The following is a 26,752-nucleotide window of genomic DNA, read 5'->3' on the forward strand; positions in this document are numbered from 1 at the left end:
CACGGCATGGGATCCTGCCTGCCCCAGATACAGGAGCGGTGTCACTGCACCACGGTCAGCCACCATCACTGAGCGCCTGATCACAAATGTCTGATTACACAGTGGCTTTACATAGAAAGCAAGAATAGTGGGAGCTGCTCCCAGGTGCAGGACGCCCTCTGTCCACTGTATTAATAGAACATACCGGGGCTCCCGGTAAGAACATTCACCCCCATAATCATTATCAACCTGCAAGATGATGGGGACCCCCATATCACCTCAATAATCCGCACACATTGCATGCATAGCAGGCAGCGCCCCCAGGAGGCCACGCCGGGCCCGCAAGAGGCAACACAGGCGCCGCCCGCAGGAGGCAACACAGGCGCCGCCCGCAGGAGGCAACACAGGCGCCGCCCGCAGGAGGCAACACAGACGCCGCCCGCAGGAGGCAACACAGACGCCGCCCGCAGGAGGCAACACAGACGCCGCCCGCAGGAGGCAACACAGACGCCGCCCGCAGGCCACTGTGTAGGTTATGATTTGTGTGCTAATCGGGTGGTCTAGAGGGAGAGGATTAGCTGCTAGATATAACAGGTGCTGAGTGTGTCACCCCGTATGAGGGTACAGCAGCCCCCCAACGTATTCGATTAGAGACAGAAGCCCAACACTTGGAGACATGAACCTCACCTAACTGCGAGACAACGCCCAGAAACACACAGCGTCACCTCTAACACGGCACGATAGGCAGAAAGAAGCACTGGACCCTTCAGTGTATATAAAAAATGAAGAAAAAAAAAAATTGTTTGTGTGTCCTTGCCAAGTTCAGCCTTGTCTGAAGGACACCGAGTGAATCCACATCATCATCTACGTCAATATCCTAAAATATGTTTCTGGGACAAGGCTGAAAAGTGTCCAAATGCAGGCAGGGAGTGTTGTCATGGGGACACGGACGTCTGGGGCATCACACAATGATAAACAGAGAAGAGTTGTGCTACCGGGACATGTAACTTGTGTGTGCGTATATATATATATCACAAAAACAAACACACGTGTGTATGTAATGTGTAAATAAGTGTACATGTATATAAAATATGTATTGTGTATCTGTGTGTTAATGTGCATGTATGTGCGTGTATATTTTCTAATAGAGAAAAAAAAAACGATAATTAAAGCAAGCACGGTGGCTCAGTGGTTAGCACGGTTGCTTTGCAGTACTTTGTATGTTCTCCCCGTGTTTGTGTGGGTTTCCTCCGGGTTCTCCGTTTTCCTCCAATACTCCAAAGACATACTGATAGGGAATATAGATCGTGAGCACCAATGGGGACAGTGACGGTAATGCCTGTAAAGCGCTGCGGAATAGGAGAGAGGTAAATTTTTAAATAGTTTTATACCTTCCCACCCCCCATATTGTACCTATTTGAGTTGTGAATTTCCGTGTGGAAGACAACTGCCACCTGGGCCAATACGGGGCACAAACACTTCCACTGTTCTAACCCTGACATGCAACTGTCAGTGCACAAACCGGCACAACCGGTCTGCTCCATCTGTCTCCTTACAATAATTGACCATTAACCATTTTTTAAAAGCGCACTAAAGTAAATAATGCAGGCTACTTCCATCTTTTAACAGGTACAATACAGCACAGATGTAGCAGAGCTGAACCTGGGATTTACACATCTACCTGTAATACATATTTTCTAATGATGGACCCCACCCTTTATAGGTCAAAGGCTCAGTCAGGATTTATTTGATGTTACATGGAAGTCGTTGGTACTCTGTGGCAGCTGGACGAGAGCAAGCTTCCTAGGCCTACACGTGAATGCCACCATCCTGGACGCCTATGGCATTTAAAAGGCAAAACACGTTACAGGGGCATCAAACACCCGAGGAGCCCATCAATGCCGACATCGGAGAAAGTCCACCGATGGAGAAGAGGAGCCAGGATGGCCGACATCAGAGGAAGTTCACAGATGGAGCAGAGGAGCCAGGAGTGCCTGCATAAGAGAAGTCCACAAGTGGAGCAGAGGATCCAGGAGTGCCGGCATCAGAAGAAGTCCACAGATGGAGCAGAAGAGCCAGGAGTGCCAGCATCGGAGGAAGTCCACAGATGGAGCAGAAGAGCCAGGAGTGCCAGCATCGGAGGAAGTCCACAGATGGAGAAGAGGAGCCAGGAGTGCCTGCATAAGAGAAGTCCACAGATGGAGCAGAGGATCCAGGAGTGCCGGCATCAGAAGAAGTCCACAGATGGAGCAGAAGAGCCAGGAGTGCCAGCATCGGAGGAAGTCCACAGATGGAGCAGAGGAGCCAGGAGTGCCGGCATAAGAGAAGTCCACAGATGGAGCAGAGGAGCCAGGAGTGCCTGCATAAAAGAAGTCCACAGATGGAGCAGAGGAGCCAGGAGTGCCGGCATAAGAGAAGTCCACAGAAGGAGAAGAGGAGCCAGGTCTGCCGGCATAAGAGAAGTCCACAGATGGAGCAGAGGAGTGGCCGGCATCAGAAGAAGTCCACAGATGGAGCAGAGGAGCCAGGAGTGCCGGCATCAGAAGAAGTCCACAGATGGAGCAGAGGAGCCAGGAGTGCCTGCATAAGAGAAGTCCACAGAAGGAGAAGAGGAGCCAGGTCTGCCGGCATAAGAGAAGTCCACAGATGGAGCAGAGGAGTGGCCGGCATCAGAAGAAGTCCACAGATGGAGCAGAGGAGCCAGGAGTGCCGGCATCAGAAGAAGTCCACAGATGGAGCAGAGGAGCCAGGAGTGCCTGCATAAGAGAAGTCCACAGATGGAGAAGAGGAGCCAGGTCTGCCGGCATAAGAGAAGTCCACAGATGGAGCAGAGGAGCCAAGAGTGCCGGCATTGGAGGAAGTCCATAGATGGAGCAGAGGAGCCAGGAGTTCCGGCATCGGAGGAAGTCCACATATGGAGCAGAGGAGCCAGGAGTGCCGGCATCGGAGGAAGTCCACAGATGGAGCAGAGAAGCCAGGAGTGCCTGTATAAGAGAAGTCCACAGATGGAGCAGAGGAGCCAGGAGTGCCTGCATAAGAGAAGTCCACAGATGGAGAAGAGGAGCCAGGAGTGCCGGCATAAGAGAAGTCCACAGATGGAGCAGAGGAGCCAAGAGTGCCGGCATTGGAGGAAGTCCATAGATGGAGCAGAGGAGCCAGGAGTGCCAGCATCGGAGGAAGTCCACATATGGAGCAGAGGAGCCAGGAGTGCCGGCATCGGAGGAAGTCCACAGATGGAGCAGAGAAGCCAGGAGTGCCTGTATAAGAGAAGTCCACAGATGGAGCAGAGGAGCCAGGAGTGCCGGCATCGGAGGAAGTCCACAGATGGAGCAGAGGAGCCAGTAGTGGCCGGCATTGGAGGAAGTCCACAGATGGAGCAGAGGAGCCAGGAGTGCCGGCATCGGAGGAAGTCCACAGATGGAGCAGAGAAGCCAGGAGTGCCTGTATAAGAGAAGTCCACAGATGGAGCAGAAGAGCCAGGAGTGCCGGCATCGGAGGAAGTCCACAGATGGAGCAGAGGAGCCAGTAGTGGCCGGCATTGGAGGAAGTCCACAGATGGAGCAGAGGAGCCAGGAGTGGCCGGCGTCAGAAGAAGTCCACAGATGGAGCAGAGGAGCCAGGAGTGCTGGCATCAGAGGAAGTCCACAGATGGAGCAGAGGAGCCAGGAGTACCACAGAATCCTGTTACGATTGTCACTTGTTGTGTGAAGCAAGTTAGAAAATATTTAAAAAAATGAATAAATAAAATATATCAATAAAAAAGGGGCTCATAATAGATACGTGCACAAATGGAAACACATTCGAAATACAATGGTTGCATCCTGTACATCACAAAAAAAAAAAAAAAAAAAAAACCTGTGTGAAGCTGGCCTGCAATGTATGAGGAAATATAAACTGATCTACGTACACTGCCTTTTGGCTTGTCACATTTTTGTGACCATGTGTGTGTTTTTTTCCTGGGTATTGCACTTTCAGTATTTTCTCTTGTAATCTTCTATATAGGACATAGAAAAACACATACAGAAAACAACAAGTAAAGGAAAAAAAAAAAAAAGGCATAAAGATAAAAAGTCAAGGAAGAGAGTGCTAAATGTTTTTGGGTTCATCGTTAATCTGCAGTCCTATTTTAAACCCACAGTATGGCTTCACAGTGAGCTGTGCTATAATAAGCTCTGCTCCATCTGTAAATATGCAAATAAGCAGATACTAAAGGTATGTGGAATAAGCATGTGCCACCCAGAGCTTACATGGAAGCAGAACAACAACATTCTTCCTTTGTAAGCAGCAGACCATGGAGCGCCCTGCTGAGTGCTGACTGGCTGTATACCGGCTGCTGCCACTCCTCTGTATACCGGCGGACACTCCTCTATATAGCAGCACAGGAGCAGACTCTTGGCTCACACACAGCTCACGCTGCATGATCTGCGCCTGATGGAAAGCACTGGCCCCGGACCCAGCTGGACCAGAGGGACACGGTGACTTACAGTATGGACTCACACTGCACAAACTGAGGACGACGTCCCGGAGGTAAGACAGTGGGGCGTCTCGTAAACTTACTGGGGGTCTGCACAGAGAGAAATACAGAATACATTTAGTTCTGCAGAGGTGAACTAAAACTCTACCTTATCTATAGGCAATGCAAACTATTGTTCCCCTTTATCAGCCACTTAAAGCCAGCGAGGGTGACTGTAGTGGGACAACCAGCACAGACACTGTCCTGTCCCAATAAGCAGTGACTTCTCGCCAGTTCTGACATCTTCCAGAGACGTCATGTTCTCATAAGCGACTACTGTCCATTAAGGGGCATGTGATGAGGATTCGCCTCCCTGTGACGTGCTAATATCAGTAATAATAGTTACACCATGTGCAAACTGCACTCCAGCTGTAAAACTACAACTCCCTACATGCATTGTAACTGTAAGGGAACGCTGGGAGTTGTAGTTTTTATAAGAACTAGAGCGGGAAAGGTTGCTGATAAGATGTATCTACAGATAAGGCCAAGAGCAGCTCCTGTGTGCGCCCCACATGTATTCATGGGACTCTAGTCACCCAATACTGCTTTATGGGATATCATATTCCTTACATTGTTACCATATCTGAGAGCGCCATGATATAGAGATACAGACCCTGATTCCTGAGATGTGTCCCTTACTGGACTTCTAGCTGCAGTCTTGACAAAATCACAGTTTTCTCTGCTGCTAGGGTTCGGCAGACGTAACTCCGCCCACTCAGCAATTTAATTGGTTCCTAGTAAGTGGGCGGAGTTTCTGAAGTTGGCAGGTGGGATTTTGGACATCTGAACAGGTATTCAATAGGGATCCATTTAGGTTCCGAAAAGAGCCGGCTCTTTTTAGTAAGCGAAGCCATGAGAGCCAGATCACCAAAAAGAGCCGGACTGCCTATCACTATCTGCTGCAGATCTAGCAGTACTCTGAATGCCGAGCTCTGTATAACCCCGCCCACACCACTGATTGGCAGCTGTGTACACTGTGCAGAAAGCTGCCAATCAGTGGTGGGGGCGGGGTTATAGAGCTCATGTATATGGAGGACTTCATGGCAGCAGATCTACTAGTCCTCTAGTGAGTGAGTGTCTTCTGCTCATAAAACAGGGATTTTATGAAACTACAGCAATTAGCCTGATAACTGACATATCACTGGAATCAGGGTCTCTGTCCCTACATCATGCTGCTCTCAGATTAGATGGCAAAAATTTGGTGACAGATTTCTTTTAAAATATATACAATTTCATCAGTGCTCAATTATGGCCCCATTAATATGGGGTACAAAATTGTATAGGACCAGTGCTATCAATAAAGCAATCATTCTGTCCCCATACAGCATGCATGTCACCAGCAATACATCCCCTAACACAGGAGTGATGTGCTGCCAGCAAAGCATCCTTGAATGTCAGAGTCAATTACGGACACTATAGACATGATACAACTTCGTACAATAGCAGCCAAAAGGGCCATGTTAAAGGACCACCTAATATTCAGCCATGACTAAGTGTTGGCACTCTTGAAATTGTTCCAGAAAATCTAGTATTTCTCCCTCAAAATTATTGCAATTACACATGTTTTGTTAGACACGTTAATTTCTTTTGTCTGTATTGGAACAACACAAAAACACAGAGATAAAGAGTTAAAAACAACTTTGTGACAAGCATGTGATGATCCTTCAAACTCACTTGTGTGTGTGTGCCACACTAAGCATGGAGAACAGAAAGAGGAGAAGAGAACTGTCTGAGGACATGAGAATCAAAATTGTGGAAAAATTTCAACTGTCATATTCACAAGTCCATCTCCAGTGATCTTGATGTTGCTTTGTCCACAGTATGCAACATGATGAAGAAGTTTACAACCCATGGTACTGTAGCTAATCTCCCTGAAAGTGGACGGCAGAGAAAAATTGATGAAAGGTTGCAAAGCAGGATAGTCCAGATGGTGGATAAGTCACCCCAATCAAGTTCCAAAGAAATTCAAGCTGTCCTGCAGGTTCAGGAGGCATCAGTGTCAGAGCAAACTATCCGCTGACATTTGAAGGAAATGAATCGCTATTGCAGAAGACCTAGGAGGACCACATTGCTGACACAGAGACATAAAGATAGATTGCACTTTGTCAAAATGTACGAGAGTAAGCCAAAATCCTTCCAAGATAGGGACTTTTAATGAAGCACATCATTCTAATGTTTACCGGAAACTAAATGAGGCCTACAAAGAAAAACATGGTACTTACAGTCAAATATGGTGGAGTTCCAAATATATTTTGAGGTTGTTTTGCTGCCTCTGGCACTGGGTGCCTTGACTGTGTGCAAGGCATCACGAAATCTGAAGATCACCAAAGGATTTTGGGTCGTAACGTAGTGCCCAGTGTCAGAAAGCTGGTTATGCGTCCCAGGTCATTGGATTTCCGGCGGGACAATGACCTCAAACACTTCAAGAAGAACCCAGAAATGGATGGAAACAAAGCGCCGGAGAGCTCTGAAGGGAACAGCAATGAATCCGGATCTAAATCCCATTGAACACACCAAAGGGTGTGCAACCAAATAAGTTGAGGGTGCAAACAATTTTGTCTGGCCCATTTTTGGGGTTGTGTGTGAAATTATGTCCAGTTTCCTTTCCCCCCCCCCCCTCATTCTTTTTGTGCTGTTCCAAAACGCACAAAGGAAATAAACATGTGTATAACAAAACATGTTTAAATGCAATAATTTTCTGGGAGAAATATTTCATAGTCTGAAGAAATTTCAAGGGTGATAACAGCTTCAGCCAGGACTGTATGTATGTACTACTTTAAAGCGTTATTACAAACACTAAAAATTATCAACCACCTATAGCCAGATGAGTCAGATGATTAAGATGATTCGGCTGCCATAATCAGGCTGTTACGGTTGCTGTTACAGAGTGGAGACGTAGGAACAACCCGGAAGTGGACCCTCTGGGTCACGGCTCCAGAGCCCCCGAGGGCGAGCAGCCCAGGTGAAGCCACCCCTATACAGGGAGTGTTAGGGGCAGGCTCACGGAGGGTAGAACCGCGACACCCGGAACCAAAGGGGCGACTGGGGCTGAGGCTGAAAAATGAGACACAAAAGAATCCAAGCTGTTAGGCACAGAGGGACCTGGGGACCATGGAGAATGGACAGCGTACAGGGCACAGAGGACGGTACAGGCTGGAGGCTGCAATAGAGAGTAAGGCACAGGTAAAACACTGGATGGGAGTCAAGGCAGACGACAGGCGAACAGAGAAGGTATGAACACTAGGCAGGTAGACGGGAGAGGCAAGACAGGGAAGACGCTGGGGCGTAAAGCGGGCAAGGAAAGGCAGAAGGTGCAGGGAGAGAGCTACCAGAGGTAGCGCAATTAGAGGCAAAGAAACGAGGCAAGGCCTGGGACACAACGAGCGCTGACACGGGGACAGCGTCCCCGCGATCGATAGTCAGGCGTCTTACCTGGCCAGACGCTGATCCTAAGTAGTCAGTGGGCGCCGCCATGTTGGGAGTGGCGCCACCGCGTCATCGCTCCCAGGGGCCTGAGCGCCAGGATCCACACAGTGCGCATGCGTCCGACGCAGACACACCCAGAATTCGGGCGCGGGGACGCGGTGGGCAGCAGGAGCACGCCGGGAGGTGCGCGCAACGGAACGGGCAGCAGGAGGGACCATGACAGTGGCATTTCTGATATCCATATATCACACTTCCTGTGTAACTGTATGGACGGGGAACCGCGGTGAGGCACTACTAGCGTTAAGTTCCTTATCTTCTCACATTAATAATGATGTCATTTATAGCCTGTGAGTGTTTATAATGACGCTGATTTTGAATACTTACATATACGTGGGCCAGTGATCTTATGATTTCAGGACCATAAGTATATATCTTTTTCACCTCTACTAGCCTGTGGGCTTTGATTGGGCTTAACTGAGGAATAGAGGGGAAAGCCAATGACTAGTGGGGGCATTAGTCAATTATATCATAGGGTGTCAGGCGGCATCAGAAAGAAATAAGATGATCCAGGGAACAATTAGGGTAAAATATCTTATTTTCATATGAAGATTTATCAACCCCATGCTCTGAACACCCTTTTATACCTGTGCTCCCTGCATTACTTGCACCTTTAGTATTAATCCAGTGATATACAGTATAAACTATGACATGTGTCCCGGCACCAGTTAGTTCTATATGGACTGGTGACTCCAATATATGCTTCATAAAACACGATGTACTACAAGACTATTACTTTATCCCTTTTACCTGACCTGTATTTCTACCTCCCCTTAAGGTATAATAGGGCTATATAGGGTGAGGGAGGGAGAGCGGTTGATGAGCAAGGGCGCCAATCTCATATCTCTCAGGGCGCCAACCTCCGCTATCAGGTAGTACCACAATAGGTAACAAGACAGGGATTACTAGGAGGTATTTTGATCTTGCTATCTATATATGGTGGTCTTGTTCACTCTGCGTAAGAACACAATTGTTCCTTTGGTGAAGACCCTTCTGTTGACCATTTTTGCTACACTGGGAATAGGGGTTTTTCAGTCTATATTAAAATAAAAATTGATTTTTAAGGGAATAGATGTTCACAAATGTTAATTTACTTCTCTAGTTTATTTAACAAGTTACATTGATTCCCATTTTCCTTTGCTGCCAGTCAGGCCTGCATGCGAAACACCTCAGCTCTGCCCATTAGCACATTGTGCCTTCTTTCCTCATAGCAATCAATCATGGCACAATTTTCATTTTTCCAGACCAGTTTAAAACATACAAGCTGGCCTCTGCTATGGGCATCACAGCCAGCATTTCTGTTGGCGAGGAGGGATAGATCTGTGTGACATTGTATGTATGGCGAGGAGGGATAGATATGTCTGACATTGTATGTATAGTTGTGGCCAAAAGTATTGACACCCCTGCAATTCTGTCAGATAATACTCAGTTTCTTCCTGAAAATTCTTTGGTATTATTATCTTCATTTAATTTGTCTTAAATGAAAAAACACAAAAAGAATTGTCCTAAAGCCAAATTGGATATAATTCCACACCAAACATAAAAAAGAGGGTGGACAAAAGTATTGGCACTGTTCGAAAAATCATGTGATGCTTCTCTAAATTTGTGTAATTAACAGCACCTGTAACTTACCTGTGGCACCTAACAGGTGTTGGCAATAACTAAATCACACTTGCAGCCAGTTAACATGGATTAAAGTTGACTCAACCTCTGTCCTGTGTCCTTGTGTGTACCACATTGAGCATGGAGAAAAGAAAGAAGACCAAAGAACTGTCTGAGGACTTGAGAAACCAAATTGTGAGGAAGCATGAGCAATCTCAAGGCTACAAGTCCATCTCCAAAGACCTGAATGTTCCTGTGTCTACCGTGCGCAGTGTCATCAAGAAGTTTAAAGCCCATGGCACTGTGGCTAACCTCCCTAGATGTGGACGGAAAAGGAAAATTGACAAGAGATTTCAACGCAAGATTGTGCGGATGTTGGATAAAGAACCTCGACTAACATCCAAACAAGTTCAAGCTGCCCTGCAGTACGAGGGTACAACAGTGTCAACCCGTACTATCCGTCGCCGTCTGAATGAAAAGGGACTGTATGGCAGGAGACCCAGGAAGACCCCATTTCTTACCCCGAGACATAAAAAAGCCAAGCTGGAGTCTGCCAAAACTTACCTGAAAAAGCCTAAAACGTTTTGGAAGATTGTTCAGATGAGACAAAAGTAGAGCTTTTTGGGCAAAGGCATCAACATAGACTTTACAGGAGAAAAAAAAAAAGAGGCATTCAAAGAAAAGAACACGGTCCCTACAGTCAAACATGGCGGAGGTTCCCTGATGTTTTGGGGTTGCTTTGCTGCCTCTGGCACTGGACTGCTTGACCGTGTGCATGGCATTATGAAGTCTGAAGACTACCAACAAATTTTGCAGCATAATGTAGGGCCCAGTGTGAGAAAGCTGGGTCTCCCTCAGAGGTCATGGGTCTTCCAGCAGGACAATGACCCAAAACACACTTCAAAAAGCACTAGAAAATGGTTTGAGAGAAAGCACTGGAGACTTCTATGGTGGCCAGCAAGGAGTCCAGACCTGAATCCCATAGAACACCTGTGGAGAGATCTAAAAATGGCAGTTTGGAGAAGGCACCCTTCAATTATCAGGGACCTGGAGCAGTTTGTCAAAGAAGAATGGTCTAAAATTCCAGCAGAGCATTGTAAGAAACTCATTGATGGGTACCGGAAGCGGTTGGTCGCAGTTATTTTGGCTAAAGGTTGTGCAACCAAATATTAGGCTGAGGGTGCCAATACTTTTGTCTGGCCCATTTTTGGAGTTTTGTGTGAAATGATCAATGTTTTGCTTTATTCTCTTTTGTGTTTTTTCATTTAAGACAAATTAAATGAAGATAATAATATCAAAGAATTTGTGTTTGCAATCATTTTCAGGAAGAAACTGAGTATTATCTGACAGAATTGCAGGGGTGTCAATACTTTTGGCCACAACTGTATGGGTGAGGTAGGATAGATCTGTCTGACATTGTATGTATGGTGAGGCGGGATAGATCTGTCTGACATTGCATGTACGGGTGAGGCGGGATAGATCTGTCTGAGATTGTATGTACGGGTGAGGCGGGATAGATCTGTCTGACATTGTATGTACGGGTGAGGCGGGATAGATCTGTCTGACATTGTATGTACGGGTGAGGCGGGATAGATCTGTCTGACATTGTATGTACGGGTGAGGCGGGATAGATCTGTGACATTGCATGTACGGGTGAGGCGGGATAGATCTGTCTGACATTGTATGTACGGGTGAGGCGGGATAGATCTGTCTGACATTGTATGTACGGGTGAGGCGGGATAGATCTGTCTGACATTGTACGTATGGGTGAGATAGGAGAGATCTGTCTGACATGGTACGTATGCCTTTCTGTAGTGCAGCTCACACAAAGCTACAGTGGGTAAGATGCCATGATGGAAACCGACACGGAGGCAGAAATCAGCTTCACCAGACCCTTTATTGTCGGTAGTTGTTCTAGAGAATAAGCTGCTGGGTTACCCCACAATTAGCAGGGGGCTCCATAGTAATAATCGATAGTCTGTATAATGGGGGTCTGCTAGGAAGCCTCTGAGGCAGGGACCTCTGTGATAGCTGAGTAAACCCTCTGTTACCTCAGAACTCCCAGTGAGGTCTTAACAGGGGAAGCAAAATGGCTGCCAGTGTGTGTGACAGATCTTTTATTACTGTTACTGAAGTAACCTTAACCACCGGCAACACGAGACACTGAGGCTGGGTTCACACGTAGCGGAACTCTCGCGGAAATTACAGCGAGAGTTCCGGAATTCCATTCCGTGGGAAAATCGTATTTTAAATTCCCGCGATTTTCCCGCGGAAAAACTAGCATTTTGCAAGCGTAATTAGCTTGCAAAAAGCTAGCGTTTTCCAAGCGATCTGTAGCATCACTTGGAGAACTGATTGACAGGTTGGTTACACTCGTCAAACATAGTGTTTGACGAGTGTGACCAACTTTTTACTACTGAGGCCGCCTATGCGGCATCAGTAGTAAAAGATAAAATGTAAAAAAATTTTAAAAAATGGTGTTATTCTTACCTTCCAACGTCCCGCGCAGCCTTCCCGCCTCTCTCCACGCTCCCGTTCCCAGTAATCCTTTGCGAAAATGCCCACGATGACGTATGTTCTTGCGGAATAGCGACGTCTCGCGGTAATTCGCGATGACTTCGCGCGAATGACAACGAGACTTCGCGATCCCGTGAGAACGGACGCCATTGCGGGCATTTTCGCAAAGGCTTACTGGGAACGGGAGCGTGGAGAGAGGCGGGAAGGCTGCGCGGGACGTGGGAAGGTGAGAACAACAATATTTTTTATTTTAAATTCTATTTTTTACAGGGATATGGTACCCAAAGCCCGGAGGACAGTCTCCTCTCCTCCGGACCGTGGGTACCATCCGCAATTGTTCTGCTTACTTTTCGCATGGTGTGCACAGCCACATGCGGGAAGTAAGCGGAACAATGCATTCCTATGGGTGCGGGATCGCCGCGATTCCGCAAAATTAATGAGCATGCTGCGTTTACCGCAAAGCGATTCCGCCGCGGTAAAAACCGCAGCATTTCGGAATCCCATAGGAAGCTTATTTTTCGCGTTTTCACGGCAAATTCGCGCGGTTAAAACCGCCACGGAAATGCGAAAAAAACGCCACGTGTGAACTCCGCCTGACAGGAGGCCTCTATGCGAAACACAAGGCTTTCTCTGGGGGGTTTCAGAGGAATCATATGAGGTATTGGTTGCCCACGGCAACCAATCATGGCACTGCATTCATTTTAAAAGAGCACTAAAAGAAATAAAAGCCGTGATGTGATTGGTTGCTACAGGCAACAATAACATCACCGTGTGTGAGTCCCAGGCCCGGGGAGGTGTCCGCTGGTTGGCTTCCTCTGACTTCTCGCCTCCCACCATGGCCTGATTGACAGCTCTCCATATACACAAGTTGGAAGGGACTATGTAATCACACTGAGCCAGGATGAAATGCTGCAGCATTACAGAGTAAGACCGGGATCACACACACATGAGAAACACGGCCGAGTCTCGCATGTTAATACCCAGCACTGCCACTAGCACTCAGGAGCGGAGAGTGCGGCCGCATAGGCAATACATGGAGCCGCACACTCCGCTCCCGAGTGCCGGCGGCAGTGCTGGGTATTAACATGCGAGACTCGCCCGTGTTTTTCGCATGTGTGATCCCGGTCCAATTCCCACACTGGTATCAGATACCTGTTGGCCGCGGCCATTTCTCCCATACACAGGCATGCTCAGCCATGCTCCTGTGTTCTCTGTAGGAGACACTTCTCTCATCTCCTATGAATACTATGATCGGCCACTGAACTTCACCCGGCCGGCTCCTTTTCTGCCCTAACATCATGAGTCGGAGAAGCGTCAGGAGACCCCCATGCATGAAAGTCCATATATCACAGTCCAAGTACGAACTGCAATTCTTGGCCTGATGGCGGCTCTCCTGACACAAACTCAACTGCCTCATCCAGTTCACGGGAAAAACGCGAAAAAAAAAAAAAAAACACTGTGTGTGAACCCTGTCATGATGCATCAAGCACTTGTATTTGGTTTGGACAGTCATTCTGTGCTGGCGGAGTCCATATAAATGCACTAAACTGCACCTCACACATCTATTTTCATTGATTGCCTTTTTCTGGTTCTATAAAGCCAGAGCAGAGATAAGAGAAAAGCAAGCAGGTGAGAAGGTGATCTGAACCACTGGGCCACACCAAGGGTGCACCTTGTGCCTGTACTGGGATTAAACAGTCATTCTGTGCTGACAGACTCCCTTTGAAACCGTATTGGGGTGTATTTCATGCTGTAAATAGGGCAGCATGGAGCTCCTGAGAGGTTCTCTGTAAAGGGCCTGCCCGGGGGCCCAGTAAGGGATGTGGAGCCTCTCAGCCGGAGTCCTAGGTATTTTGGCAGAAGACTATGCTTGTATCTGGCATAGTGAAATTAGAATATCTCACAAGTTTACTTTCACATGCCCTTCAACTGAACTTTATTCTGAGTCACCAGCGACTGCCAGAATATCATAATCCAACATATTACTTGTTGCGGAGAGAGGGGGTGGGGAAGTTTTATAAAAAGTTGCTGTTTTTTTGTTTGCAACACTTTTTTCTACTTCCAATCGATTCAGTGAGAAAATATGGAGCAATTCAGGCTGAAGAGGAGAAAAAAAAAAAAAAGTGCGGGGAGAAAGGGAACAGAAAAAAAAAAAACAAAAAAAAAACAAAAAAAAGAAAATCACAGCACTATAGAACCTTTCAGTTGACATTAAGGCTGTGTGCCCACGTTGCGTTTAAGCATTTTTGCCGCGATTTTCGGCGCGAAAACGCTTAAAAAAAACTCATACTGAACACACCCCATGCATTCCTATGGCATTCTACACATGCTGTGCTAATGATGAGTTTTTTTCCGCGGCGGAATCGCATGACGGAAAAAAATGCAGCATGCTCATTCTTTTTGCGGAATTGCCGCGATTCTGCACCCATAGGAATGCATGAGATCTGCTTACTTCCCGCATGTGGCTATGCCCACCATGCGCAAAGTGAGCGTCTCATGTGCGGATGGTACCCACGGTGTGGAGGAGAGGAGACTGTCCTCCAGGCCCTGGGTACCATATCCCTGTAAAGAAAAAAAAAAAAAATACAAAAAAAATACAAAAAAAAGAAAAAAAAAAAAAATTGGGTTATATTCACCTTCCGGCGTCCCGCGCAGCCTTCCCGAGCCTCAGCAATGCTTCCGTTCCCAGTAATGCCTTGCGGCAGCGGCAAGGGCCTGTGATGACGTGAGTCCGCTACAGTATAGCGAGACCTTGTCATCAAAGGTCTCTTCGATACTGTAACGGTGTCGCGTGACTCACGTCATCACAGTTCCTTGCCAATGCCGCAAGGCATTACTGGGAACGGAAGCATCGCTGAGGCCCGGGAAGGCTGCGCGGGACGCCGGAAGGTGAATATAACCCGATTTTTTATTTTTTTATTATTTTTAACATTCTATCTTTTACTATTGATGCCGCATAGGCAGCCTCAATAGTAAAAAGTTGGTCACACTTGTCAAACACTATGTTTGACGAGTGTGACCAACCTGTCAATTGCTTTCCAAACGATGCTTCAAATCGCTTGGAAAAAGTGCTTGAATTCCGCACTTGAAAATCGTGGCAAAAACGCGAAAATAACCGTGGGGGGGGGGGGGGGGGGAAAAAAAAAAAAAAAAAAAAAAAAAAAAAAAAAAAAATCGCCTAGAAAACGCGCGGAAAAAACGCGCATTTTCTGGGAAGGAGTCCGGTTTTAAACGCTACGTGGACACATAGCCTAAAAGTAAGCCTATTTAAATGAGCATTCTAAAGTAAGTCTGTTAGTCTAAACCAAGCACCTAGCCTTGTAGGGGACATAGCCCCCATAACATGTGCACCTTTAGGCTGTGTGCACACGATGCAGATTTGCCGCGGTTCCGCAGCGGATTTTACCGCGCAGAAACGTTGCATTTCTGCATTGTGATGTACAGTAGCCTTAAAATGAATGTAAAAAAAAAAAAAAAAAAACGCTGTGCAGACGCTGCGGATTTTTCCGCGGTAAAAAATCCGCAGCATGTTACTTCTTTTGTGCGGTTTTCCATCTCCCCTGTCACCAAATCCGCAGGGGGAAAACCGCGATGGAAAACCGCACAAAAAACGCATGAAAACCGCATGAAAAATGGAAGAAATCCGCAGGAAAAATGCAGGTCATTTGACCTGCGGATTTCTTCCATTCTGCACGGAAAAATCCGCAGGGCCAAAAAGTCCGTCTGCACACAGCCTTAGTGTTCTAACCTCTGCCATAGTTGTGCAGAAAATTAAGGGTGTTCAGTGCATCCTTAGTGTTCTCCATATCTGCACCTGCTTCACTGGTGATTGACAGCGCTGGCTTACCTGAGCGTCTTGCTGCAGATAGAAGGAAATAGGAGGCTGCGCATCCATGTGGTTTATTCTGACGAAGAGGTTGGATAAGCTCAAAACGGGTAGATCCACACCATGGAGTAAAAAGCATTTTTTTTTTTAACCTTTTTGACCCTCAGAATCCTTCTGTGGGACATCGCCAGGAGCACATGAAAAGCCGCCCTATTTCCCTCTACTATCGCCTGGTCTGTGACCCTCGGTTGTGGCAGCTGGTATATGAGTGTTCATGGTTGCAATTGCAACAATACAAAGGTCAGCAATCATACTGTCCCTTATCCCTTTTCACAGATAAAACCCTATTTGCTCCACAGCTTCATCTGTTTTCCTACAGATAGCGTTCACTCCAGGCAAGGAAGTTCTGTTTCTGATCAGTGGGCACAGAGTTGTTTAGCCACACCAAGGGTACAACAAGCATCCTAATATTAGGACATCTGATTTAACTCAACTTTCTACTGAATAAAGGCAGTGACTAGGACACTCATTCCCTGAAGTGTATACTGGAGTAAGAAGCGACATTGAAAGGAACATATGCCAGTTCTTCTTCCAATTTATGCAAATTTTGTGCAGTAAATTATGATGAATTTGGTGGGTGTTTTCAGAGACAGGACTGCAGTAAAAATGGCAAAAATAATGCAACATTTAAGGCAGTTTTAAAGAAAACTGGTCTAAACTACTTGATGAATTAGTCTCTTAAGTAGGGCTGTGGAGTCGGTAAGCCAAACCTCCGACTCCTCAATTTCCATGACACCGACTCCACCAAGATGGGCTCCGACTCGGACTCCACAGCCTTACTCTTAAGGCATATATGCTGGGAAAAGCTCCTAATCTATGAAACAAACTGTGGTCTAGTCAGCAGACTGAGGTCAAAGAACTGTCATTTGACCTTCATTGGGTTAAGCTTTTGTCATACCGAATGGAGATGTAAACTCAACTTTTTAATACAAATAGTATTTGGGTCAGATTAAAAAAAAAACAAAAAACACACACATAAGAATGGTCTTTCTTTCCAAAGACAGCCTATGAACATTGTATCCCATGTATGCCTATCATGTGACTGAGAAACTTGAAAAACCTAAGGAGAACCCAATGCAAGCCGCATGCAGTAACACATTCTTTTTTGTTTTAGTTTTCTAGAACTCAGGCCCTTTAACACCAAGATGAAGGATCGTCTTCACGAGCTCATGCAAAAAGCAAAACACCTGGAAGAGTGCAAGACAGAAGAGCCCGATGGAGAAGACGCTGTAGTCATCCGTCCGCAAGCTGTGGTCTTTGAACGAGAGCCCATCATTGAGGGCTGTTTGCACGAAATAAGGAAAGTTCAAAATGATATCACAGATCTCTCAGAAAATGTGACTAAGTTTGGACAACAACAAAAAGTTCTCATCTCCTCCATGAGAAGATTCAGTGTCCTAAAAAAGGAAAGCAATATAACGCAGGAAATCAAGGTCCAAGCCGAGAGCATAAAAAGGCACTTGGACACTTTAGCACAGCAGGCTCAGAAGGCAGAGACCGAGAGAGGATCGTCCTCCAGTCTTACCAGAGTCCTAAACATTCACCATGCCACCTTGTTCCGAAGCTTCCAATCCGTAATGTTCCGCTATAATGAGGCCATTACCAGCAAACAGGCCAATTGTAAAAAATTCATCGTAAGGCAACTAGAGGTTGCTGGCAAAGAAGTCAGTGAGGAGGAGGTGAACAACATGATGGAACAGGGCAAATGGGATGTCTTCAATGAGAACCTCCTCCATGAAGACAAAATTACCAAAGGGCAACTGAACGAGATCGAGCAGAGACACAAAGAACTGATTACTTTAGAGAATCAGATCAAGGACTTAAGAGACATTTTTCTCCAAGTTTCTATTTTAGCAGAGGAGCAAGGAGAGACTTTAAACAACATAGAAAAGGCTGTAATGAACACGGAGGAATATATCCAGAGGACCAATGAAAAGATTAAGCTAGCTGTTAAATACAAGAAGAGAAACCCATGCAAGATGTTGTTTTGCTGCTGTTGTCCATGTTGTTAAAATGGGATTCCGGGTTCTCTTTAGGATAGGCTAGTATTGTGCCAAGTTGGTGGAGATCTGACTCACTGGAACCAGTGTTTCATAGTGGTGCAACGCTCATGAGAAAGTGGCCACCTCTTTACAGCTTGCATTGCTATGTATGCCCACACGTTATTTCCTACTTAGTCGTAGCTTTGTAGGACGTTACAGTTTTCCAATTAAAGAGGTTTACCGGGAATTTGTTTAAATTTATTTTTTTACTAAGAACAATCATTGAAAATATCAAACTCATAGGTTACGCACCCTCCACTCTACTCCAATGCTGCATCTCCATCACTGCTCCATTCTTTGCTACCGTACACAGGACCACTGCAGCCAATCATTCCGGTGAGAAGCTCATGCCATTCACACAGGCATCACCCAGTGATTGGCTGTAAAAGTTACATGGGCTGGTGTCATGACCACTGAAGGCATCAAGGAGCAAGTCAGCAGAGAAGCAGCACTAGAGCAGGAAAACGCGAGAGCAGAGATTGTCATTTTCAATTACTACAAGTCAAGGAATCCTAAACAAGTGTTCCCTCAAAAAAATAATTCAGGCTATGATCACAGTTTGAGGCATTTTCAGAGCTGAAACAGAGCACAAATTCTCAAAATACTCCTCAAAAACTTGGGAGTTTCTGCTCCAAAAGCTCAGCAAATCGACTCCATGCACATACGCTCAGAGTGAACTGGCTCATAACTGGGAGAATGTCCACCACTGATCGGATACAGATAGGTCACTCATAAAAACCCCTCAGAGAAACCCTTCATGACAGATGCCTTCGGATGTTACATATTTTTTTTTACTTTATTTAATGTTTTATAGGCCATTTTATGCCACATGTTTTTACACAGTTTGTTAGGGAATAAAAGAATTGTTCTACCAAGATGTGTGTCCTCTGACTATCAATAAGACACTATTCACATTAGAGCTCAATGTGTGCCCGTACGGCTCCATTTCCTATTTATCAAGGGCATCAGGGCATTTGAAGTTTTATTCTATGTTTAGGTAAGAGATCAGACTATCTACCATAGAAGAATCCACATGTGACTGTGCGGAATGCTACAGCCGGAAGAGTGTTAAAGAAGACTTCCAGCTTGTAGACGTTGGCAGTCTTCTGAACAATATATACTGCCAGCACTTGTATGATACACAGTATGTACCCCTGATCTTCTGCAGAGCATAGGGAGTAACATTTTTCCTTGCTCAGCACTGCCCTGACCATCCAAAGTTGAGAGAACGATTCTGCTGTCCTATTCCAGAGAATGTGGTTGGCTGCAGTTCTGTGCTGCCAGGTGAGGCTGGGGACACCCCTGTGCTGCCAGGTGTGGCTGAGGACACCCCTGGGCTGCCAGGTGTGGCTGGGGACACCCCTGGGCTGCCAGGTGTGGCTGGGGACACCCCTGGGCTGGGAAAGGAAAAGTGGACACAGGGCTGAACCAGCACTGCGGACCCTTTATTCATAGCATGAATAGGTGTCCAAAAGGTCAGGAACCCACCCATCATAACATGATCATGTTCTACTTTTACAGAAACCTGGATCAGCAGCCACCATCAGTAATCCGTGGCTGACGAACCAGAACACTACGAATCTGAAGCTACCGGGGGCATCCTTGTTGCCTGTTATGATTAGTAGGCCCTGCAATGCAACATCCTGATGGCCTACTTTTCAGAAGAGGTGTTGAATATGCTGGCAGGTAAGAGAAGGTTTATAGTGCCAGATAACAGAGGAGTACCGACATTGCCCTCTGACCAGGGTAGTTCAACTCCTAAAGTAAATACAATAGAAAACTACAGCTGTCCCATCTAAACAATTGCCAGCCCGACCATGGGTCTCCTGAACTAAACTAACAGCATCAATCACAGTACTCCCAGGAAATGCAATCGTAAAACATACATAAAAGTGACAATAATACGGTTGTGAGAATTAACGGCAGGAGAGAGAGGTCCTGAGAGCAGGATTTCACTTTGGTGTAGGACATCAGTGGTTACACAGGATTAGAAAAACAAGACAAAACAATGTCACCTAAAAAAAAAAAAAAAAATAGGAGGAAAACACTAGGTCTGTAGTGCCAGAGCCACCTATAGGTGCTGACCCTCTAAATCTGAGGTGCAGTTTTTCTGTCACTCTGAAGGACTGCAATATACCGTAAATGAATTTTAGACAAAGTCAGGGCAAAGTAAAAGTAATATTTGTAGGTGGGTGGGATGCAACTTTTATGAATACCACCTTTCAGGAGAAGGGAGGACTGTGTCTCCCCCACTCAGCACTCTAAAAAGAGTAGGAGGCCATGCGATCAAGTGTTTCTCTCTATTAAAAAATATGGCTGTGTAATTGCCTCGCATGTCACAACTTCTTCATACTCCAGGGGAGAGAGCCGTCACAGTACATCACCTTTTCACCATTTTATATGCTCCATTAGGCCATGTTCACACGTTCAGTATTTTACGCCAGTATGTGTAAGCCGTGGGTGAAAAATACAGAAGTGGTTATGTTTTTTTATTATACTTTTCCTCTATTGGTTTTGGCTTACAAATAATGATGTAAAATACTGACCAAAAAAATGAATGTCTAAATGTGACCTTATGTAGTGCCAAACAGGGGTCAAGGATTTCTATCCTCCTGATATATGTGGGATCCAGAGATTTGTACCACTTTGCTCCACTAGTACTGGTCTGTGCCGGCTGCACCTAAGCTCTGTGCCATTGTTCTTCTCGGTTTGTGTCTCCTCATATGTGGCTGAAGTTACATTCAATTAACTCAATAAATAAGTTCTTCAAGAATGTAGTAAAACGGCCACTGTATCAGGGTGCAGTCTGAAGAAGTCACAGCTCCTGTGATCTGCATCTCAACTTACAGATGACCTGTATTGTAAGCATACATATCAGAACCTCACCAGTATGTGTGCTTATGATACATCTCCTCTGACAGTTGAGACAGCTTTCAGAAGCAGAGTTTCTTGAATCTGCAGCCAGCCTTATATGAGACCAAGATGGGCAGCTGTTTGAATTATGTGACAGGGACTAGTCCATTACATTTTTGGAGAACACCATTGACAAGCGCATACCAATTAATAAATCAGGAGCATCTTACAGCTGTGTGCCTCTGGTAGAAATGTCAGGGGATGCAGTAAATGTCTTAAGTTACACCATTAAAGTGGTGTAACCCTTCATTAATTTGACAGGGGGTGAGGCGTTGGCCACTCCTTGGCTGCCCTTGCTACACGGATATTGTCGTAACTGGCCAGAATTAGCATGAAAATGACAAAAGTAGAAATAATTTTGAGCATCTTCAAAGTTGCGCAGAAATTTTGAGACTTAAGGTGATAAACATCAGAGTTCTTGGTGAATAGTACCTTAGTGAAGTTGGCGCCTTATTGTATTTTTAGATTTTTTTAAGGTCTTGGAAAATCTTTGTGTGCATGTTTCGTGCAGGAAAATTTTTTTACCGCAGATAGTAATTATCTACTACAAAAATTCCAGAAGATAAAGGAATTAGACACCATAAACAGATGCTTTACTCACACTAATACTGGCTTCCCTGCAATCTTGGGATGTCGGAGAACCTCCGCCACAGTCTCCTTTGTTTCTTCCATCCTGTCGACATCACTGGAATCAATAACAAACACCACTCCATAGGACTCGGCATAATAGTTTTTCCAAATGCCACGGATCTGCTTGCCACCGCCGAGATCAAACATTGTGATGTCAAATCTGCCCTGTCGAATATCTGCTTTGGAGAAGCCCACCGTCGGGGCCACATCTTGTGGAGATTCTGTAACAAAAGAGCAATGGTCAGGAATGCAGGCGCCATGTTCCAGGAACAACATGAGTATGTGGTACATTTTATCTAGCTGCAGGTTTTGTTGAAAGAACAAGGTCTCCTGCTGGACTTTAAATGTCATTCCAAAAAAATACTTAACACTTCCATGGCCGCTGTCACTACAGTAACAAAATGTTTTAAGCTCTTCTGTAACATTAACTACTACATAAAAATGGGGAGAGTCACCCATCATTCATTGACGAGGGGGCGTTCTGGAGCAAACTCTCCTGATTCATTAAGAGGCGCATAACGGCATGTACCACTATGTGCACCTCACCACAAATCTTACTCCAGTTTCTGCTGGAGTAAGATTTGCGGCATATTGAATGCCGCCTCTCGTCATGAATTTGACAAGCAGGGACCGCCACGTCTCACACGCTACAGCTATCCCCACTTTGTTGGAGTTCGGGTGAAAATAGCAAGAATACGCCAGACCCAGACCTTACTACAAGGGACCGCAGCAGACCCTACATATAAAAGCTATAAGGTAAAGGAAACCTCTCTTTTTGGTCACCTTCTTGCTTTGCTCTACTCTAGTAGTGTCCTTGTCCATCAGAAAAAAAAAAAAAGAAACGTACGTAGATACTGTGAAGCTTTACTGACAATCCAATAAAAGCATGGCACTTGCAGCTCCGGGGATGTGGCGAGCTGTGAGACAGGTTATGGTCGCATTGTGGATCAAGATGCTTCTAGCAGCCTAATATTGCTAAAAATCAGGTGCAAATCAGCTGTCAAAAGTTAAGGAGGTGAGGACACTGGGGTCTTCGGATAAAAGTCCAGTCACTCTATGCATCTACAGACTACTGGCTCCTTACAGCACGTTCAAGATAAGTGAATGAGACACTGCACGACTAGTCAGAATGTGACCGGATGTAAGCAAATCACGTACTTGCAGTCACTTGACTGCCTGCTCTCACCAGCAATACTGGAAAATCTTGACAGCGAGCGATGCACAGGCTGTAAGGATTCACACTTTTTCAGTCACAGAGTGATTAAGACTTATCAGAAGACCGGACAACACCCTTAAAGGGAACCGGTCACCAGTTTTGTCCTGTGTCAACTAAAACTATGACCTTAATCAGCACCTGTGCTGCAGTCCATCAATGGTTATATAACCCTCTGACTGCCCCGTTTCAAAACTTTCGAGATTTCACCCGGCTATGATGATGCCGCAGGAGTCTTCAACATCAATTATAGCAGGAGGATGGCTATCAGTAGCCGAGAGGAGGGATGGAGACCGCAGAATCCATGCCCACCGGACCAAACCGACAGGCTTAACATACAGCGTGGGAGAAAATCCAAAATGTTTTTTGTAGGTTATGCAGGGGGGAGTGAAGGGGTTAAATAACCACTGATTAAGGTCATAGTTTTAGTTGACACTAGACAACTGGTGACAGGTTCCCTTTAATAAAAAAAAAAAAGAAAGAAAAATCCCCACTAGTATGAGATGTTTCTCATTTATTAAGAGGTGGCAGCTCGCAGCCACAAATTCAGCGCATCTCTGTGCATGTGCCAGAAGAGCAGATCTACTCCAGCAGTGTCCTGCACATCAGGAGCGCCACTTTCTGGCATAAATTATTGTAGATCAGTTGAACGGTCCATGGCCCCACGGCTTTCACTAATCTCCACCTACTTGTTAGAAATGTGTCATGAGGAGAAAATACAACCTATGTGTAAATGATTGTTTCTGTTTAGTCCCGATATGTGTGTGTGTGTGGTTAAGCATGGTTTATGTTCCTTGGTGCCTAGGCCAGAACTAGACGGTGCACGCACAGATTTCCAGAAAGGCTTGGGATGACATACCCTGTTCTCAGGGAAAACCACCAACCCACATAGGACAGATTAGCAGCAGCAAGTGTAATTCTGCACTTCTTTGCCATCCGACAGCTGTTCTTGGGATCTAGAGTTCTGCTCTCAGGATCACTGGGGGTGTGAAGGAGAGTATGGCTGATGAAATCAATTATTGACCTTACATAAGCTCGCTTAAAGGGAATCTGTCACCCCTTTTTCCACTATCAGCTGCCGGCATTGACATCAGGGGCTTATCTACAGCATTCTGTAATGCTGTAGATAAGCCCCCGATGTAACCTGAAAGATAAGAAAAGCACGTTAGATTTTATACTCGTCGGATGGGGCGGTCCGGTCCGATGGGTGTCACCGTCAGGTCCGGCGCCTCCCATCTTCATACGATGTCGTCCTCTTCTTCCCTTCCTGTTGTGGCTCCAGCGCAGGTGTCGGGAGAAGTCTGGCGCCTGCGCACTGCAGTATTCTGGCTGCCCTCAACAGGGCAGAGCAGTGCGCCTACGCCACTACAGGAAGGGAAGAAGAGGACGGCATCGTATGAAGATGGGAGGCGCCAGACCGGACGGCGAAACCCATCGGACTGGACCGCCCCATCCGGCGAGTATAATCTAACGTGCTTTTATCATCTTTCAGGTTACATCGGGGGCTTATCTACAGCATTACAAAATGTTGTAGATAAGCCCCTGATGTCAATGCCGGCAGCTGATAGGCCAAAAACAGGGTGACAGATTCCCTTTAAGCATAAGATGGCGCCTGCATCTGGGACACCACCCTGTTATGCAAGATGGATCCGGGAGGAAGCTGATGCAACACACAAGACCATATAAAGAATCAGCCAATCACGGACATAGTGCGTAGCTTGCAAGCCATGCACAATCTCCGCCTTATCGCTTTCTACTACATAAGATACTGTATCTGTACCAATGAACGAGTTCTAAGCCTACTCTAATCAAGAGAGGAGCATACATCTGACTCTGTGTCCGGTGTCATTTCTTCTGTGCATGCAATGTTTTTATTCATTACATATTATACTTTACGACAGTGGTAAATTTAGGTTGCTATATTTGACGATTATTTAAGAAAACATCAGAAATTTGACAAAAAAAAGTTGCAGTTTTAAAACTTTGAAAATAGTAATTGCACATAAAATAGCATTTACCTTCTGTCTACCTTACATTATCACCATTGACAAATGTCATTTAATTATGTTAGAATGCTAAAAAAACATTAATTTTTCATTTTTTTTTCAAAACAAAATTGACAACTTTTTTTTTTTTTTCTTTTTAGGCACCTATTCCATTTTCAAGTGACTTTGTGGAACCTATGTATTGGAACCCCCCAAAAAGTGATATCACTTTGGAAAACAGCACCGCTCAGTGTATTTGTTAACCCTTCAGGCACTTTTCAGGAATAAATAAATAGTGAATGACATGAATGAAAGATTATATTTGTACTACCTAAATGTTGCTAACATCTGGACAGGTCCTTATAGCCGGTAGACTCTAATTCTATTATTCGGCGGTGAATTCCCATACCAAACGTCAGGACCACGTGATCATGATCTCAGGGTGTCGATGGGGTTGAAGAAAAGGCCCCCCCACACTCTGTTAACCATCTACATGCCACTGACAGCAGCATCTAGTAGGTGCCGACAATAATCAAGGCTGATGCAGCAGGGTGTTGGCTATACCGGACAGCTGCAGCATTTTCATCCAATAATAATAAATTTTATTTTTATAGCGCCGACATATTCCGCAGCACTTTACATTTCAGAGGGGATTTGTACAGACAATAGACATTACAGCATAACAATAATCACATAGATCATAACAAATACCAAGAGGAATGAGGGCCCTGCTTGCAAGCTTACAGTCTATGAGGAAAGAGGTAGACATGAAAGGTGGGTGGTAACAGTTGCCCTGATTGTATGGACCAGCCATAATGTTAAGTGTGTAACAGTACAGACACAGAGGGCTAATGGATGCATAAAGCATGTGGGAACATGATGCGGGGAACCTGGTTATGGTAAAACTTTTGGCTGTGTCACACAGGGATAGATTAGGTTAATGTGTTGAGGCGATAGGCCAGTCTGAATAAATGCGTTTTCAGGGCACGCTTAAAATCTTAAAATTGTGGGGATTGGGGACTAATCGTTTTGACCTGGGAAGTGCATTCCAAAGAATTGGAGCGGCACGTGTAAAGTCTTGGAGACGGGAGTGGGAGGTTCTGACTATTGAGAATGCTAACCTCAGGTCATCAGCAGAACGGAGGGCGCGGGTAGGGTGGTATACTGAAACAAGGGAGGAGATGTAAGGTGGCGCTGAGCTATGGAGGGCTTTGTGGGTGAGGGTAATAAGTTTATACTGAATTCTGGAGTGGATGGGTAGCCAGTGTAATGACTGGCACAAGGTAGAGGCATCGGTGTAACGATTGGTGAGGAATATCATCCTGGCTGCAGCATTCAAGACAGATTGGAGAGGGGAGAGTTTGGTAAGAGGGAGAACGATTAGAAGAGAGTTACAATAGTCCAGACGAGAATGAATAAGAGAAACAGTAAGAGTTTTTGCAGAGTCAAAAGTAAGAAAAGGTCGAATTCTAGAAATGTTTTTGAGGTGCAGATGACAAGAGCGAGCCAGTGATCGAATGTGGGGGGCAAAGGAAATCTCGGAATCAAGTATGACCCCAAGACAGCGGGCCTGTTGCTGGGGAGTAATAGTGGAACCACACACAGAAATGGCAATGTCGGGTATAGGTACATTAGTAGAGGGAGGAAACACCAGGAGTTCAGTCTTTCGACAGGTTCAGTTTCAGATATAGTGAGGACCTGATATTAGACACAGCATTTAGACAATCACCGGTGTTTTCTAGAAAGGCTGGCGTGATGTCAGGAGAAGAAGCGTATAATTGGGTGTCATCAGCATAGAGATGGTACTGGAAACCAAATCTACTGATTGTTTGACCAATAGGGACAGTGTACAAGGAGAAGAGGAGGGGGCCTAGAACCGATCCTTGAGGGACCCCAACAGTAAGGGGAAGGTGAGAGGAGGAGGAACCGGCAAAAGATACAGTAAAGGAGCGGTCGGAGAGATAGGAGGAGAACCATGAGAGAACAGTG

General features: G+C 45.7%; 2 protein-coding genes across 8 annotated transcripts in view; one reads left to right on the forward strand and one right to left on the reverse strand.

Annotated features, from left to right (window-relative positions):
- Window positions 1–26,752, reverse strand: part of ARL13B (ARF like GTPase 13B) — an 81,624-nt gene that overhangs the window by 44,129 nt on the left and 10,743 nt on the right. For all 4 annotated transcript variants that reach the window (XM_073584425.1, XM_073584424.1, XM_073584422.1 and 1 more), the window contains exon 4: window positions 21,537–21,786. In XM_073584425.1, coding sequence (XP_073440526.1) covers window positions 21,537–21,786 — 250 coding nt within the window. The remainder of the gene's footprint in view (window positions 1–21,536; window positions 21,787–26,752) is intronic.
- STX19 (syntaxin 19) lies at window positions 4,200–20,807 on the forward strand. 4 transcript variants are annotated; one of them, XM_073584426.1, is made up of 3 exons: window positions 4,230–4,506; window positions 16,088–16,220; window positions 17,095–18,897. In XM_073584426.1, the coding sequence occupies exons 2-3, from the start codon at window positions 16,195–16,197 to the stop codon at window positions 17,990–17,992; spliced, it is 924 nt and encodes a 307-aa protein (XP_073440527.1). In that variant the 5' UTR covers window positions 4,230–4,506; window positions 16,088–16,194; the 3' UTR covers window positions 17,993–18,897. The 4 variants fall into 4 exon arrangements, 2 of the variants coding, with proteins under 2 accessions (XP_073440527.1, XP_073440528.1); XR_012233918.1 differs by lacking the exons at window positions 16,088–16,220; window positions 17,095–18,897 and adding an exon at window positions 19,544–20,807 and having other exon boundaries at window positions 4,200–4,506; XR_012233917.1 differs by lacking the exons at window positions 16,088–16,220; window positions 17,095–18,897 and adding an exon at window positions 6,313–11,117 and having other exon boundaries at window positions 4,200–4,506.

Source organism: Dendrobates tinctorius, unplaced genomic scaffold, assembly GCF_039654945.1.
Source record: "Dendrobates tinctorius isolate UK_male_01 unplaced genomic scaffold, ASM3965494v1 ptg000084l, whole genome shotgun sequence".
NCBI lineage: Eukaryota > Metazoa > Chordata > Amphibia > Anura > Dendrobatidae > Dendrobates > Dendrobates tinctorius.

Excerpts from the sequence above, each read along its gene's own strand:
- STX19 (XM_073584426.1), top strand. The coding sequence starts at position 16,195 with ATGGTTGCAATTGCAACAATACAAAG. Across the intron at positions 16,221-17,094 it reads GCAATTGCAACAATACAAAG|TTTTCTAGAACTCAGGCCCT; the intron begins GTCAGCAATCAT and ends TTTTTGTTTTAG.